The sequence below is a fragment of the Bombus bifarius genome, unplaced genomic scaffold, assembly GCF_011952205.1.
Source record: "Bombus bifarius isolate JDL3187 unplaced genomic scaffold, Bbif_JDL3187 scf7180000008072, whole genome shotgun sequence".
Classification (NCBI taxonomy): Eukaryota; Metazoa; Arthropoda; class Insecta; order Hymenoptera; family Apidae; genus Bombus; species Bombus bifarius.
The window spans coordinates 1-17,934 of NW_022884432.1; the positions used below are offsets into that span (position 1 = coordinate 1).

General features: G+C 32.2%; 1 protein-coding gene and 1 long non-coding RNA gene across 4 annotated transcripts in view; both read left to right on the top strand.

The window, feature by feature from the left end:
• The first annotated feature begins 3,511 nt into the window (after nucleotides 1–3,511).
• The window catches only part of LOC117208414 (BEN domain-containing protein 6-like), a 31,121-nt gene continuing 16,698 nt past the window's right edge, over nucleotides 3,512–17,934 (top strand). Inside the window, exons 1-2 of the mRNA XM_033449606.1 lie at nucleotides 3,512–3,711; nucleotides 8,025–8,244. Of these exons, the coding sequence (XP_033305497.1) occupies nucleotides 3,643–3,711; nucleotides 8,025–8,244 (289 nt within the window). The 5' untranslated portion in view covers nucleotides 3,512–3,642. The remainder of the gene's footprint in view (nucleotides 3,712–8,024; nucleotides 8,245–17,934) is intronic.
• On the top strand, nucleotides 11,539–12,384 carry LOC117208415. 3 transcript variants are annotated; one of them, XR_004487689.1, is made up of 3 exons: nucleotides 11,539–11,566; nucleotides 11,679–12,182; nucleotides 12,261–12,384. It is a non-coding gene; the product is annotated as an uncharacterized LOC117208415 (long non-coding RNA). The 3 variants fall into 3 exon arrangements; XR_004487688.1 differs by lacking the exon at nucleotides 11,539–11,566 and having other exon boundaries at nucleotides 11,575–11,829; nucleotides 11,888–12,182; XR_004487687.1 differs by lacking the exon at nucleotides 11,539–11,566 and having other exon boundaries at nucleotides 11,575–12,182.

Consider the following 17,934-nt stretch of genomic DNA (forward strand, 5'->3'; position numbering starts at 1 on the left):
AATTAACAATATAAATATAATCAAATCAAATTTATATAATCAAAATATTTTTATAAAATATATAATCAAAATATATTTATAATATATAATCAAATCTCTTTCCATATGTGTACATACATATTTGGCAAAGCTAGTCTGTAGTTGACTAACCTACAAATGTTTCATGTACAGGACGTAGCAAAATATGGGGCACAAAGCGATTGAAATTTGTCGAACCGGAAACGTAAAACGACAATTTTAATACGAGGCTCAATCTTCGCGAGAAAAATGAGTTCTTATTGTATTCGTATAATAAGAATTTCATAAACGTGGCTGTCATCAAAGAGCAAAATTGAGGTTAGAATTGTTACGTTTGAGACGCGGAAATTATCGATCGATCTGTTTCGCGATTATTTTACATCGTAATTTTATGTGCCGTATAAATGAGCGTAATTCTCTGTTTACGATGTATTTCTTTTCTACGAAATAAATATTTGTATTTGTTTGTAAGTGTATCTCAAAATTAGTCTCATTTATCAATGTGTATTATATTGATAACGATATTGCATTTAGCTTTTCGTTTGTTTGCGTTCCGAGTAATTTCTCATGATGCGCCTGTATTTTGAAAATTAAACGATAGCATTTTATTTCGCATTTCTCGCTTATTCCTGCAGGTAGAATAACTTGCTGCTGATTATTCGAATTTATGCAGATAGGAATGAGCGAAACGCGTGTGTATACATTATGCGTACTTATAAAAATTTCAAACTCCAGTTTCACGGAAATGACGCCTCGTATTAAAAATTTACCTTCTACATTTTCAATTTACCTTTACTTCTTGTACCGCGTTTTTCGATAGTTTTAAATATTCATTACGCGGGCTTGGCCATTATTTAAATAAAACATTTGAGTAGATGTTATTTTGAAATAATTATGCGCCTGTTTATTCGAACAAGTAAATAATTTTCCTTAAAAGAATCTTAAAATTTAGTTCATTGTTTAACTATCAAATAAAATTTTTTTATTTTATTCCATACTTCGTATTTGGATAAATGTTTGTTGAAATATTGTCTTAAATAATTTCTCATCCAACATTGTCAATTGCGTCAGAAATGCTGCTTTTGCTGTCTCATAGGTCACGCAAAATTAATAAATAATTAATATTAAATATTAATTTAAGTAAATAATAAAAGAAATATTAATAATAGAAGGATAATTGGAATTATATGTTTATGTTGTATAATTATATATACATTTCAGAGATTAAATAATTCACGATTATGCGGTTCATAACTCAACTGTATGCAAAAGATAATATTTTAATTTAATATTAGAATCCAAATTATTTCTTCTATCTGAGAAATTTAACTAAGGTAGAAAATTACTCGAAAATTATTTATTTGATTTGAACATAAAATAAAGTTGTTTCCCCTATGTTGCTTCTAAGATGCAAATAATGAAGTAGATGAAATATCAGGTTGGCAACTAAGTGATTGCGGATTTTTCAACACCATCTAATAACAAAATCCGCAACCACTTAGTTGCCAACACAATAGCTCATTATTTTGGTGATTTTTACGCAGCTACGAAAAATGTAAAAGTGCAAAAATATGCGGAATGCGCATGTCAAAAATACATGAATATTCAATTAGTGAAATTTTTGCTTAGTTTTTTTAGTTGTATTCATAACTAAAAATTTGCATATGTAAATATCGGATCCGATTGAAATCGCTGACACAGATTTTATTGACGCCAGAGCAACGATAACTTTGACTGACAACCACTGTCATGAAAGTATTAACCGATAACAACAATGGTCGACATAAAGTATAACCAGTTTTTTACTACAAGCTCGAGCCAAGTACGAGTTTGGTTGAACTCAGCGTTTTTTAAACTTTTTTCTTTCGTGGCTCCATTTCGTCCGGGAAAATTTTACGCGACGCTAACTGTATACGTAAAAATGTAGCACAAAATAAATATACAAACAAGCAATTAATAGATAATAAATCAAAAAAGCTTAATTTTAAACAATGCGTGTTATATTTCTGATTTTATCACTCAGTAGCACTTATTAGGGCAAAACTAAATTTGTTTGTTTAATCTTGATAAATATGCTTGTTTATTTTTGGATAAAAAATTAAATCTTGGCCAAATATTTGATATAACAGAGCATTTTCAAAGTTTCTCACGATTATTCGAAATTTTGATTTCACAATCGTATATATAAACACGTAGCATAAAATGTTATAAATGTGTTTAAAACTATTGTAGAAATTGTTGCAAGTTCTGTTCTAATTCCAAGCCAAAATTCATTTAAATGATTTTTTTAGATCTATGTCGATTAATAATTAGATGAATCCTTGATCCTTTAATGACAGAATCACTGGTATGTGACAGATACAAAAATTGTCATAGCCTCATAATTCTGTTCAACCTATAGCTTAAAAAGCTCTGCTTCAGAATATTGTTCCAATCTGCATTCTGGTTTTGCCTAAACATTAGCCACTTGTGTGATGGTATTAGTTAATAAAGAACCGATTTTTACACTATAATTAACGTAACTGTCTTTACTAACCGATACAATCATACATTTCGCAGATGTACGAGAAAGCTAGAAAATAGACTAACACAATACTTGTATTTTAGTCGAGTTTGCTATAAGCAATTGATCAAGTTCTGTGTCGATCATTGACAGTTCTTAATATATACTGTCATCGGTTGAAGTTACTGTCAGCCAAAGTTGTTGTAGATCAAGTCCGTGACCTGTGAATTGTTGTTGGTGAAAACAGTATCGATGACTTCATTGGAACGCCAATAATTCACTGGCATCAGACACTTGATCGACATCAGACATTTGATCGACAACAAATACTTCATCCACAGCAGACACCTGATTAATGTCAGACTCTTGGCCGATACGAGGCACTGATCGACATCAGACTTGATCGATACCAAACATTTGACTGACACCAGACTTGAACGATACCAGGCTCTTGATCGACACCAGACTTGATCGATACCAGGCTCTTGATAGATACCAGGCATTTGATCGACACCAGACTTGAACGATACCAGGCACTTGATCAACGACAGTACTAACCGTGATCGAGATACATACTCTCTAGGTAGCTAGGACAAAGCTAGATCGTAGCTTGCTGTAAACAATTGGTTAAACTCTGTGTCGATCATTGTTGTTGTCGGTTAACGCTGTCGTCGATTAAACCTGTTGTTGGTCAAAGCGGTTGTCAAGCAAGTCTGGTGCCGGTGAATTGTCATTGGTAAAAGCAGTGTCGATGAAATCTGTATCAGTAGTTTCAATGGGACCTTAGTAAATATCCACAGTGTACTCATTATTTAAAATCGTTTTTCTCCATCTTCGTTGCAAAGAAATCTTGCCCAAATCTGTAATGTACTCTATAACAGCGTTTGCTAAAATAAGAAATTCATAGGTTCGAAATGAAGAAATTTTATTGGATTATATATATATGTATATCTATATCTATATTGAGAGAACATAGCATTTGAGAAACGCTATATGAAAATACTTGTTCAGGTCGAAGGGTACGCCGCGGCAGGCCGCGGCTTGGGACAAGGGGTGGAAAACATGGATCCCCGTCTGTACAGGGTAATTCGCCATCGAGGAGTGAATGGTTACCCTTGGATATGAGAACTACACCTCCTGCTGCGATGCCTGCTTTCCGTGGTTTCGAGGAGTCCTCTTCCGACGGCGTGGTAAATTTCCATTGTTCTTATATTTTTTTCTCCTCGTTCATTTCATTCAAGCTCGCATCATTGTTAACCCAGTCTTAGCCCAGTTTTTTATACGACCGCAGTAATTTCATATGATCTATGCAAATTAATAAAATAGATTAATGATACGGAATACGACCGCAGTAATTTCAAATGATCTATGCAAATTAATAAAATAAATCAATGATACGGAATATTCGAGATTTCGTTTTTATAAAAGTATTCATTCATTCTTTTATCTGGAAGAATCCTGGTTTATGCGTTCGTGCACTACTTACGTTGTCTTATAGAGAGGCAATGTTGCGCGTATCATTGACACGTTTCACTTACGCGCACTCAGCGCGTGTTCATTTATTGGTTTTGCAACTTAGTTTGCTACATACGTATTTCAATAGAAAAATGGTGAAAATAAATTTCACGGTAAATTTCCGTTGGACACTGGGAAACGCATTTAACGATAAATCACGCGAATTTCGTCATTTAACTTGCCTCTCGAAAACTTTCGTACACTTTCGAACAAAACGATCGACCGCGTTCAACGACGGACTTTCAAGTGAAATTCAGGCGCGACTATGCTTGTCTTTCGTTTTCTACAAAATATCTTGCACTGTCGGTTTTATTAATTATTTGCCAACATTATTACGTATTGGGTAAAGTTACATACAGTGTGTCCGGTTTATCTCCGAATGATTTTTATAATCCTATATAATTGTACAGAAATTTATTAAGTATATATAGAAATATATAGAAATATATACATAAATTGTATAATAATATCTCTGAACAATAATTATCCTAAAATATTCCGAAAAATATAGATTGTGCAAAAAGATGTTCCAGACGAAAGTTGCGGGACATCGAAGCGAGTTTACTATACTCTGGTGTATTCGACCTTGAAACCTGGTGCAAAAGACACGAGTCTGTAGTGTTTCGAAAACGTCTGAATTCCAGTTACAAGAAAATCTACTGAAAGATAAAGCTATCCATTAGACAATTTTAACGTCTTTCGCAGAGAGTTTCAAGGTCACTACAAGGTCAAATACACAAGACTATATAGTATATTCTCCTCGATATCGTGGAATTTTTGTTTGAAAAGTTTTTTTCATATCTTCATCATTCGCATGTTTTGAGATAAACTGGACACACTGTATATTTTCACAAAATTTTCAAAGACATTTCCTTTCGTTTAAACGGCTGTCTTTCTTCTTAACCTGTTAACTAGAAAAGCCAACCTGTTATTTGATTTGCGAATATTCTTAACGTAATTTGTTCACTTAAGAGTATCCCTCTTCTGAAATAATTCAACTAGTTTTTTATGAAAACGTTGTCGTCACATATGCTACGTAAAGGAATTAATTCACCTACATTAATGCAGCGCCAAGAAGAATATTTAATTGACGCATAATCTAGCTAGCATAATATACGTGCAAATTGCCGTGTCATTTTCCTCCTTTGCTTTGCTTCTGTTTATTTTCACTGAATCTTTTTCTGCGCTTGCTAATTATTAATATCATACGCCCTGAGGCTGTTTCACTCCAAATTATTCCAGAAATTATTTTCTTCTTTATCATCCTTAATCAAAGGCAGTTACCTGTCCTCTACGTTCTTTTCTTATCCGCTTGTCTTAAAGAGCTGTGATAATTTATTGACTCAAGTTGCTTGAGTCTCGCGTTCGTGTTTTTGCATCCTCTAACACTTTGAAATACTAATTTTCTTTCAACATTCAATTTTCTTGCTTCCGCATCTGCGTCGGTGACGCCGGAAGTGACTCGAGTGAAAAATTTGTCATGCAAAAACAACAATTCAACTTCTTTCAATTTTACACCATTTTCATAGTCGTCTGCACACTTATTGATCTAACTGTGCAGACTTTATATCTTCTTACCTTCTTATCGTTCACAGCAATTTATCTACTTTTACAGTTATTTACTGTGTATTTATGTACTGTACATTATTTACTGTTTTTGCTTGTTTTCGTTGGACCATGGTTCTTATACTTATATATTTATTTCTTCACTCACTGCGTGTTTATCTTCTCCTTATTTTTCTATTTACTGTTACCTCTAACTCTTCCGCTACGGCGGAGTTGGCCAGCAAACGGTTAAACTGGAAATACCTCTGTACACTATCGCTCGGAAATATCTGGATAGTTTGGTAGGTTCCTATTAATAGTACAACTTTATTAATTCTCCAGTTACATTTTACATTAAATTATAAATTCTACAGTTACAGAGTCGGGCGAATTGTTCATTATTCGAATCGTTTCAAATGAATATTTATCCAAGACTATCGGGATAAATTCATATTAGTCGAGTATTTTGTCAGTGAAGTAATTATTCGTTGTCAGTAATCAATTTCATTTCATACACTTATTCGAATAACAACCGCAGAATTATTTGAATAATACGAATAATCGTTTGTACAAGTATATACAGACACTGGTACAATTCTTACTGTTAATTTACCAAACGAATAATTTACGATAAAATTATAAATAAAAACATATAATTTTTACGTGAACTGTAACAGCAGACGGAATATCAAACGCGTGATTGTTCTGTCATTTGAACATTTCATGAACCCAATACCTTTGTTCTTCTTATTAAATAATATTAATATAGGTAGCTTTGCCGTACTCGAGACGAAATCTCTGCTAACTGCGTGTAATGTTGTAGTTAAATTATGTGGAATACTTTCGAGCGATGGTAGCTACGTCTTTTTATAGATAGAGCGAAGAACACTTTGGTGGCATCTAAATAAACTGTAAATTAAATATAAATTAATATTATGAAAATATATAACTAGCAAGTGAATCTGTTTTCAACCGAATCACTCAACGATCGAATTGATTATTTCCGTGGAAATTTGGTTGAGTAATTAAACATGAATTAATTACGTATTTTGATATCGAAGTTAAGAAATTTTTGAATTACACTTTCTGCACCAAAATTTATTTTTAGTCGTTGCAAGAAAATTATAAACGTTTGTAATCGTCTGATTAATGTGAAACGGTCATTCAATTATATAAAACTCTGATTCTGATTAATTCAGTATGCTTTAAGTAATTGAACATTTGTGCCAGATTCATTATAATTTCGCAGATAAGCTTCCATAGTGAAAGGATTAATACAGTGTTCTCTGGATGAGGATATCGGTTTTCACTTTGAGATAGCGTAACCTTCACATCCTATTAAGATGTTAATCTATTAAACAAGACAGACCTAATTAATGCTCTATTTATCTTCACATCTTTCAAGGATCAAAATGAGTATAACGTTGACTCCAAATTATTCCTTCCTCCCTTTTCTCAAAGAATTCGTATTTAACACTAGCAGATTAATTTTCTATTAATGCGATAACTGTTATTTATATATATAAATGTAACGGGGTTTTAACACGGTAGAAATTTTCATTAGAACATTGTGAACAGCGTAATTTTAACAACTCTACGAATTTGAAATATTTGTTACTGTTAAAAAATATCGCTGGATGGCAAATCAGCGAAAGAACGTTGCAGGAGAAAAATTGTATTGCACTTCAGGAAGGCAGAAAACTAAAAAGAAAAAAGAGAGTATGAAAAGACTTTAATATAATGCAATGGTAGCATACTATATTTCATAGTTTCTTATTGTCTGACAGAGCCTGACACATAATATAAATTAATTATTTATAAAAATGTAATTATCTCTTGAAACTCTATTCATAGTGTCCATATTAGTGTACTATATACTTACATTGAAAAAATATGTAAATTCCATTGAATTTTGAAAAAAACATGTTTACGAAGAAAGTGAATGCTTGTCATACGGTTTCCTGCCTTCGTATAGAGTTCAAGGTCACAGAAATGGGCACCATGTCATTTCATTGCAATAATATTAATATTGTTCCCTTTTTTTAAACGAGATTGAAAATTTGAATTTTGAACAGCTTTTTTAGGTGGAATACTCCACTGTGAGTCGCGTCACTAAATTAACTTAGAGAACACTGTATTTTGCTACTCACTACATTTATCTGTATCTGAAAATTCTATTACGTTCCTTTAAAACTTTCCTTCCTTAAGATATGTTTTAATTTCTTCCTTGTTTTAATACAAAAGCATCATTTTTTTTTTAGATCAGCATCTGCTATTTGCAACACCTACATGCATTTTTGACTCACACGCAGAACTCAAACACTGCACCTGTAATATATATACTATATGTATTATTTTTGTACCTATTTTCCTGGATTAGAAATTAGCATAAACATGTTGGCTTTCTTTTTCTTTGAAACTTTGACAAACATGTGTTCGGCAGGTGCACTTGGGAGAGGGAATAGCAGTTTGCGAGGAACAACTAAGGGCTGTGAAATGGAGCGATTACAGAAAATTGACCCGCGGACTGGCTGCAATTTTGTTCAGCCCCACCGAGTTGGCCACCTGCTCGGTCACAGGACAACGATGGAGCCGAGCTGGAACTGCCACTGAAAGACCAGTGAAACCTGCGCTAGATAAGGCCAAAGTACAGGCTATTATATGTAAGTAGCAGCTACTTTTTCTTAATATATATACAAACTACTTTTGACCATTGCTGGATTTATTAGGTTGGTATGTTCTCGAACAAGATTATAATCGTACGTATTGTACAGGAACAAGGAATGTGGATCTGATTGATTATAGTGACACAGGTCAGGTTCCATTGAAATCACCGATGCTGTCTTCGCGGATCACAATTCACCGACTTCGCCAACGCTGGAATTCACCAACACCAGACCTGCTGGAATTGACCAACAGTAGACAGTATTAACATGGAAAAATATAACAATAAGAGATGATCGTTACCTATGCATGTAGTTTTATCGCTGCAAGAAATTGATGGCTGGCTGCCTTGTGGCTGCCGGATTGAAAACGCTAACTGAAACTCAAGACAGAGCAGAAGCTGGTGGCTAACAGATAAATAAATTTTGTCAATATGAAATTTATGATCTGTGTTAGCTTTAGGCTGGTATTCTTAATCTGAACGTCACAAAGCATCCGGCTATCAATTATTTGCTACAATATACCTACATGCTTAAGTAAAAAGTCCTCTCTTATTTCTCCGTGCTAATACTGCCAATCAGTTAAAGCTGTTGTTTACCGGGTGAAATCCGGTATCTTTGAGAATTGTGGTCCGCGAAAACGGTGTCAGTGATTTTAATGGACCATAGAGCCATCCTTTCTCACACCATAAAACGGTCCGTAAAAACAAAAATTCGTGAAACGTAGGAACTTTGTTGTTGTGCGCAACTATCAACATAAATCGTTCAGGAGCCACATTGATCAGCTACATAAATTTGAAAGCAGAAAAAGGCGAGGTTAGGGACACTATCTTTGAAATTTATCTCATAAGTTGCTATTATTTCCGTCCGCAATTATTTATAAAGAGGCAACGCACGTATGATATCGATGACCTTGAAATATGTTGTCAAGATTATAATTCTGAACAACTTTTTCCTCATATATGTTACCATCGCTTGGCTTCAATATAATTTAGTTGATACATATCTAATCTAATCTATAACCCATTAATATATCTTTCATTATTATATTATTATATTTTTTTTTCATTACATCAATGGTGATTAGCATCAATGAGTTAAATTTAGGTTGGGTTATATAATATATTGTCAAGATCATCACTTTGAACAACTTTTACTTATATACGTTACCGCTGCTCGGCTTTAGTTTGGTGTTGTTTTATTTGGTTTGACTTTTATTGTATATACAGAAGAACTCAAGAACGTATAAATATATTTTCTTAACAGACCAAAAAATACTCTTTGTTTGGTAATAATTTAATATTTCCAATCTTAGTCTCTTCCAAGAAAGAGTGTTTCTCACAAGACTCACTTTATTGTAATCTCGTCCTCAATACACATGCAATCATCCTCCGTCATATCGCGCAGTGCAGCCACCTATGGGACATCTGAATTACTTTGTACATTTAGTTTGGCAAATATTAATCTAACCCAACTTATAACCTATTAATTTATCTTTTTTTATTTGTATTAAGGACGATTAACAGCAATGAGTTAAGTTTAGATTGAGCTATGTGAAAATACGGTCACTCATATGGCAGAGTGTAAAGTGTAATGGAAACTAAATTGAATTGAAGATTTTTATGAATATCCGAATAGGCTAAGCGGCGGTTACTTGTGTAGGTGAAAGCTGTTCGGAATGATAAGCTTAACAACATATCTGAAGATCATCGAAATCGATATTATCGAATTATCCAGTCATCCTCTTGAAATAAATGAATTTAGGTAGCAGGTAAGTGATTTGTCATTAAGCGTGTTTGTCATATAGCATCAAGCGATGGAAATAGTAAACAAAACACAAAACCAAGTAGGTTACAAACGATAAGATATTGACTGAAATTAAAGTCATAACCATTAATATAGCATAACTACTGCGACGACGTACATTTCTAACTACATACAGCCAGTGTAAAAAGTATTCGTAATTAATTTCAACAAAAATATTGTAGAACATCGTTCATGAACAAAGTTTTCTACATGAATATGTATATATTCTTATTAGTCTGCAGAATAATTTTCGTAAACAACTAGATGGGATATTTATATCCTTCGTGAAAACGTTAACAAACATTTAAAAAACGAATAAATCTTATCTAATATATAATACAGGGAGTCACTAGATTTAATTATTTCAATACTTAAGGAGTTTTCTTTTGATTTTATTATACCTCGAAACCGTCGTGGTATTGAATTTACCAAATTGACGAGTACTCTACTCGAAATATTTTTCCATTCTTCTAAAATAGCTCTCTCTAAATCATTTCTCTATGAAATACGATGATTCGATATTTTTCGTCTTAGATGATCCCCTATATTTTCAATAACGTTTATATCTACGGGTTGTGAAGATACTTTCAAGTGTTTCCAAACATCAAACAAGATCCACGCTCGCGTATTAGTAGCATTATGCTTTAATTGTTATTTTGCATCACGATGAAATTGTTTTACAAACCCACTTTTTTCTGCATTTTGATACAGCTCATCTGTTCAAATATCTACGTATATTTTATCCTACGAAGCGGTAACTGTACGAATATCTATTACGCATATATTTTTGCCATTCGCTACATATTTATTAATCTCTTCACAATCGGAATATGTATCGCACTTTTTTCTTTTTTGAAAATTATTCTGAGAACTTGTAAGAATACATACATATCTTTTGCTCTCATTTCGTTTTTTTTTTTTTTTTGTTACTAAACGGTGTTCTACAAACGAAGTTAAGTACTATATGAATATTTTTTACACTGACTGTACAGACACTGTCAAAGTGTGCCGTGAAATCTAAACAGTGTTCCTCGACCGTTATCGCTATTGCACGATCGTAAACTTCGACAGATGTAGATCGTGTAACTGTTCGTATACGTTTTAACATTACGAATGTCCTCGTAACGTCCCTTGAATTGACGCTTCTGTGAACAGCTTTCAAAGGTGGAGCGAGGTAGAGCGGGCAAAGTACCATTCTTGCCCTTATGCTGCCTCACCAGCCATCTTCTTTTCTCTGCGCTATGGTTTTATTGAGACACTGTATATTTAACGTGACGAGTGGGACTGATGGTGTCATGTTCGGGCCATATCAATCGCGGCAGTGGCAATCCGATTTTCAAAACAGATACAAACGATGTTAAAAATTATTATTATTATTTCTATAGTAAATTTACCACCGTTGTGTTCATCATTTATTTATATTTATACTTATCACGAACTCCAGTTTGACTTACGTAGTAAGCTAAGGACCTAATGCGTTGGTATCTCGTTGTTCCATATAAAAGAATATTAATACGTCGGTATAGGATCTATATCCATAAAATTTAACCATAATAGTCGTAACTCATAATTTTTTTACACTTTGTATATTTTTTTAACGTTTATCATAAAGTAAATCTTTATTACAGCATTGTACGAATAACATGTCAATTTCTACTAAGCTTACGGGAGTTGTTCGTTTGTGTTCGCCTAACTGCACCAGTCAAGTTTATTGCATCAGTAAAACATTTCGTTCGTAACGATGATTCTCTAATTGTTTTAAACAGTGTAATCATTCACGTAAGTAATTACATTTCTTCACGATGTCAGAACACGAATAACCTCTGTATTTCTGTAGCCTATCTGTTTCTCAAATGCTAATTCTGTTTAACTATTCAATTGGCCATTATTCTGTCTACTGTTTTTGATCACAACGGACTCACAAAGCATCTGCCAGGAAATAGACAGCGTTGCTGAACTACGTATAAAGGCTTTTCTGTTTCTACGTAATAATGCAAAGATTGCACATTGTACGAATCGTTTGAGAAGATTCAGCTTTTCGAATGGAAGCTTCTTATGCAAGGTGGATCGTAATTCGTGGCACAAGCGGAGCGAGAGGAGTGATATGGTTAAAAATAAGGCGAAACTTGAGAGTAAGGAAATTACGTTATAGACGCGTGCCAGAAGAATAGTCCATTTCAATTTTAATCGAACTCGCTTCATTGTTTCAGTTGAAACGTTCCCTCGCATATTGGTAGAATGCTAACAGACTGTCGAGACAATCTCTACCATGACACGGACTCTCTCTCCCTCTCAATGTCTCAATTAAAACAACAGACCAAATTTTATTTATTACGTTCGTTGTGTTCATCGCCCAGCTCGAAGAATTAATTAATAATTAAGTATTGACAGCGAATAAGCCAAATAAGCGAGGACTGTGGCCTAAAAAGCAGAGGAAGTTACAATAGCAGTCTGTGATGAAATCCGTGAGGCTAATCACGTGTCATTCAGCGGATCTTCAAACGCGTTTCTCTCGAAAGCGAAGCCACCAACTTAATCTTGTTATTTCTAATTCACTTTCATTCTGGGCCATAGAATTTTCCTTGCTCTGCTTCTATCATGTTTGCTGACGCGAGATGTATATTCTGCATTTTCCTTCCATATTATTTCTTATACACAGACAGCGCAGGTTCTTATCTCTTTCCATCTAATATGTAATTCTTGCCATTTCATTCTTTTAACGCTGTCTATTCGTTAAACGGCGTTTCCGTACTCTTGTTTGATAAATTTTTCGCCATGGAGACAGTCGAAGCTTCGTCAAATTCAATATATTTAAAACACGATCTTCTTTCTTGTGACGTTGATAACTTTGTTCGCACTCCGATGCTGATGCATCGGAACAACAACTTTTTTTTCTTTTTTGGACTACAGACTGGCTAACAATCTATTTCTTTCTTTCACAATTTTTCTTGTGTAGATTGAGACAGGTAAATTTGATTTTGAAATTATTTTATTCTCGACTTCCTCGATATTGGTTTCATGTTTGGATAGAGTTTAATTCTCGGTTATCTTTATGGATTCTAGTGATCCACAGTTTTACTTTGGAAAGAAATATCTCCAAGATATTCGCTTATAATTGCATTATGTGTGCAATATTATTAGTTTAAAATGTTTTTTATAATCTCTGACGATTACACCGTTAAAACTTTCTGCAGTCGTGTACAGAATGTCGTGGCAACTCTCCACAGTTAGTAATGGGTCTTGTTGACCCAGGTGTGACAAAAACGTATTTTTTGCTCAGATCGAACATATTTCATTTATGTGCAAATTTTCCATACAGATTCTTGTGCATTCACCGTGGAGGAACTCATTGAAATCTTTCTTATTTCCTTTTAAAATACATAAATTGACCTATCTATAAATAAAATACAGAATTTTTGTATCTTTGTGTCCGAATGACTTGACTTTTTCATATAATTGCCTCAGTTTTCTTATTTGAAAATTGCTTTTCTTCGACATGTCAAATGAATATCTTCTTTGAAACATGCACTAGAAAGCTACTTTCTCCCCTAGAGCACCACATCTCGAAAGCACCATCGTAGATGTTTAGCGAGGGAAACATAAAGAAGTTACCGCATAACTTTTCATAAAAGTATCTTTCTTCGAAACTCGCAGGTGAGAAGATTTTTTTCAAGAACGATTTTTAAGAACAAACGTTGTTTGTTAACCTTCCTTTTGTCAAAAAATATTCTAGGACGTTTAAACTATCCTTAAATTGTGTCCATTCGATATCACTGTTATTTTTAATTAAACAAGAGCTACTTGAGAATCGAAAAGGGCCTCTGTGTCTGAAACAAAAGTCGATTTACTATCAGTGGAAAAGAACAAATTGCAGTTCAGCAGTAAGATCATCATCTTGTGGAAAATACATTTCTTCCGGTGGCAGTACTTTTACGCAAACAGTAGGCAATTCTGAATGGCACAGTTTTGATTAGGCTAATTAAAAATGGCACCATAGTATTACCAGAATATCCATAATATATCCATAATATGATATCATATTATAAGCAGCGTGATATAAAATGTTTAGAAACAAAAGACTATGTACATTTCGTACCGGCAAGTGGATGTTGAAATATTTCAATTTCGGATTAAAATAGACTTACGAAGTTTTCCAAAGGTTGCGTAACAACTTTATCGTCTGATCTCGTGTTTCGAAAAATGCTAGATAATAAAAAAGAGATTAGAGGGTATAAAGTCTGCGAGATGAAAAACAGAAATAGAAAGCAAACGATTTAACTCTTGAGAATTTCGTTGCACGTGCCTATTGAGATTTTGTGATGTAAAAAACAGCGTGACTAATTGTTAAATGATAAGATATTTCGCTGATTCCAGCTCGAATTGATGTGTTATTGGATGACGGTGCAAAGACGTTAAATTGAAATCGGGTCTTGAAAAGTACCATATTTTCAAACGAAATGGCAAAATGTTTGATTACGTTGGAAGTATAGGCGGTTTACGAGCACTTAACGCAGTTAATGTGTTTTTCTTGCGCATCATGCTGTATCACACTATATATTCATGTGCATATCCAACAAATCAGGATTCTAATACTTATAAACCGAGCAGGAACGTAACCGTTATCGAGAATAAAAAAATGTACACGAATAAATGTGAAAATATTACTAAGCTACTATTGGGTTGGCAACTAAACAATTGCGGATTTTGTTAATATCACCTAATGACAAAGTGCGCAGTCACTTAGTTGCCAACCCAATATATCTCGCTATAGTAATAAGAGACGATCTTTGCCACTAATTGTTACGTTTAAGACTACTGCTCAAGCTGTATACTGATTTTCTACTAATTGCAAGTGCACATTTGTCTTGTAACTTCTGCGTACATTTTCTGATTGCTTTCAAATGTTACTACATTTAGAGTAAAAAAAAAAAAAACATACAATACAGAGCTAATGAAATTTCAAAAAGTTTCGTATAATGCACATAATATATTCATAAAAGAGTTGTATGGAAAATGTTCGAATATTTTTATAAACCACAGCGTATCGTGTTATTTGAAACAATGAAACTAAATTTAAATTTGTTCGCTGGAAAATTGCTAACACTTAATGAGTGAAATTTCCGAGTTTATTAATTCAAGAGTGATAAGGAATCTGGTCATAAAAGATATGTATATGTTAATAGAAATATTATTTTTGATCATGTGTAATACGCTCGTGAGGTCTTGAGCAGAAACCGAAGAAACGTTTTAAAGAGTAAGACGAATTAGAGGAAGTAAAAGAGGAAATTGGGAAATTTGAATTTCGATAAAATTTCGCGAAACAATTGAATCTAGCGGAACAAAAGGACACATCGGAAAGGAACGTAAAATGCGTGTATCAAGAACCATTGTAAACACAGGATATCCGAGAATAGAGCGGTGACTACTCTCGACGATGTCTAAACGTTTACTTGGACTGAAAATAGTTCGTTCAGGATTTGGAATTTCAGTCTATAAAACAACTCTTCTTAGAAAAATCTAGTTGCCGTACGTCAATCTATTTTCTCCCGAACTGTATAAATATCGAAATAAGCGAACGAAAAGGTAGATCAAACGTATTAGCAGTCGCGTGTAATGTTAAGGCTTGTTTGCTCCTTTATTCTTAAATAGCTTGATTTTAAGCAGTGCCTAAATATTTAAAACAGATTCAGCAGTAAAATCTGATATTAGAATATGTATACGAATTTTCTCCCAATATGAAATAATGGAAGAAAATGTTCTGTCAATATGGTAATGTTAAAAAAGATTTCAATTTCATATATTGATATTTAATTTTATACATACATACATATATATATATATATAATTGTATAATATGTATATTTCAATATATATTTCAATATGTATATTTCAATATCTATTTGAATATATATTTCAATATGTATATTTGGGTATATATTTCAATATGTATATCTGAATATATATTTCAGTATATATAATTGAATATATATTTCAATACGTGTATTTCAATATATATTTCAATATGTATACTTAAATATCTATTTGAATATACATTTCAATATGTATATTTGGATATATATTTCAATATGTATATCTGAATATATATTTCAGTATAGTTAATTGAATATGTATTTCAATATGTGTACTACTATATATATTTCAATATGTGCACTTCAATATCTATTCCAATATGTATATTTGAATATCTATTTGAATATACATTTCAATATGTATATTTGAATGTCTATTTGAATATACATTTCAATATGTATATTTGGATATATATTTTAATATGTATATTTAAATATATATTTCAGTATATATAATTGAATATATATTTCAATATGTGTACTTCGATATATATTTCAATATGTGCACTTCAATATCTATTCCAATATGTATATTTGAATATCTATTTGAATATACATTTCAATATGTATATTTGGGTATATATTTTAATATGTATATTTAAATATATATTTCAGTATATATAATTGAATATATATTTCAATATGTGTACTTCGATATATATTTCAATATGTGCACTTCAATATCTATTCCAATATGTATATTTGAATATCTATTTGAATATACATTTCAATATGTATATTTGGGTATATATTTTAATATGTATATTTAAATATATATTTCAGTATATATAATTGAATATATATTTCAATATGTGTACTTCGATATATATTTCAATATGTGCACTTCAATATCTATTCCAATATGTATATTTGAATATCTATTTGAATATACATTTCAATATGTATATTTGGGTATATATTTCAATATGTATATCTGAATATATATTTCAGTACATATAAATGAATATATATTTCAATATGTGTACTTCGATATATATTTCAATATGTGCACTTCAATATCTATTCCAATATGTATATTTGAATATCTATTTGGATATACATTTCAATATGTATATTTGGGTATATATTTCAATATGTATATTTGAATATATATTTCAGTACATATAATTGAATATATATTTCAATATATGTACTTCAATATATATTTTAATATGTGCATTTCAATATATATTTCTATATGTATATTTGAATATCTATTTGAATGTATATCTCAATATGTATATTTGAATATATGTTCAATGTGTATGTTTCAATATATATTTCATTGCATATAATTGAATATACAGGGTGGTTGGTAACTGGTGGTACAAGCGGAAAGGGGGTGATTCTACGCGAAAAAAGAAGTCGAAAATATAGAAAAACAATTTTTTTTTTAATTTTTAAAAAGGATTTTTTTTTTAATTTTTCCATCGAGACAACGATCCACAGTGAGATCCGTTATAACGTACCGCACGCGTACCGAGCGAAAATTCAAAGTTGATTTTCTCGAAAACAAAGCCTCAAACAAAAAATTTTTATTCTATATTTTCGACTTCTTTTTTCGCGTAGAATCACCCCCTTTCCGCTTGTACCACCAGTTACCAACCACCCTGTATATTTCAATATGTGTATTTCAATATATATTTCAATATGTATATTTGAATATCTATTTGAATGTATATTTCAACACTTGGTTAGTAATTGACATTGACTATTGTCCTACAGTTACAACCAAAATGACTAAAAGTTCCAGTGTAACAATCAGTAGATGAGTTTGACTGACTTTTGGTTACGAATAATCGTTATAGATCAAAACATGTTTGGTTACCGACACCATCATAGATGAGAGAACTTCTTTTTGGTTGCCCATAGCCATTATGTATTAGAGGGAAAAATGAAAACGAGAGAGAAAAATAATACTTTTTTTTGTTGTCAATTCATAAAAGTGTTAAGGGCAACATTTTTGGTGCATCAAAATAAAAGAGAATGGTCTTACACCACTTTCAAAATAAAC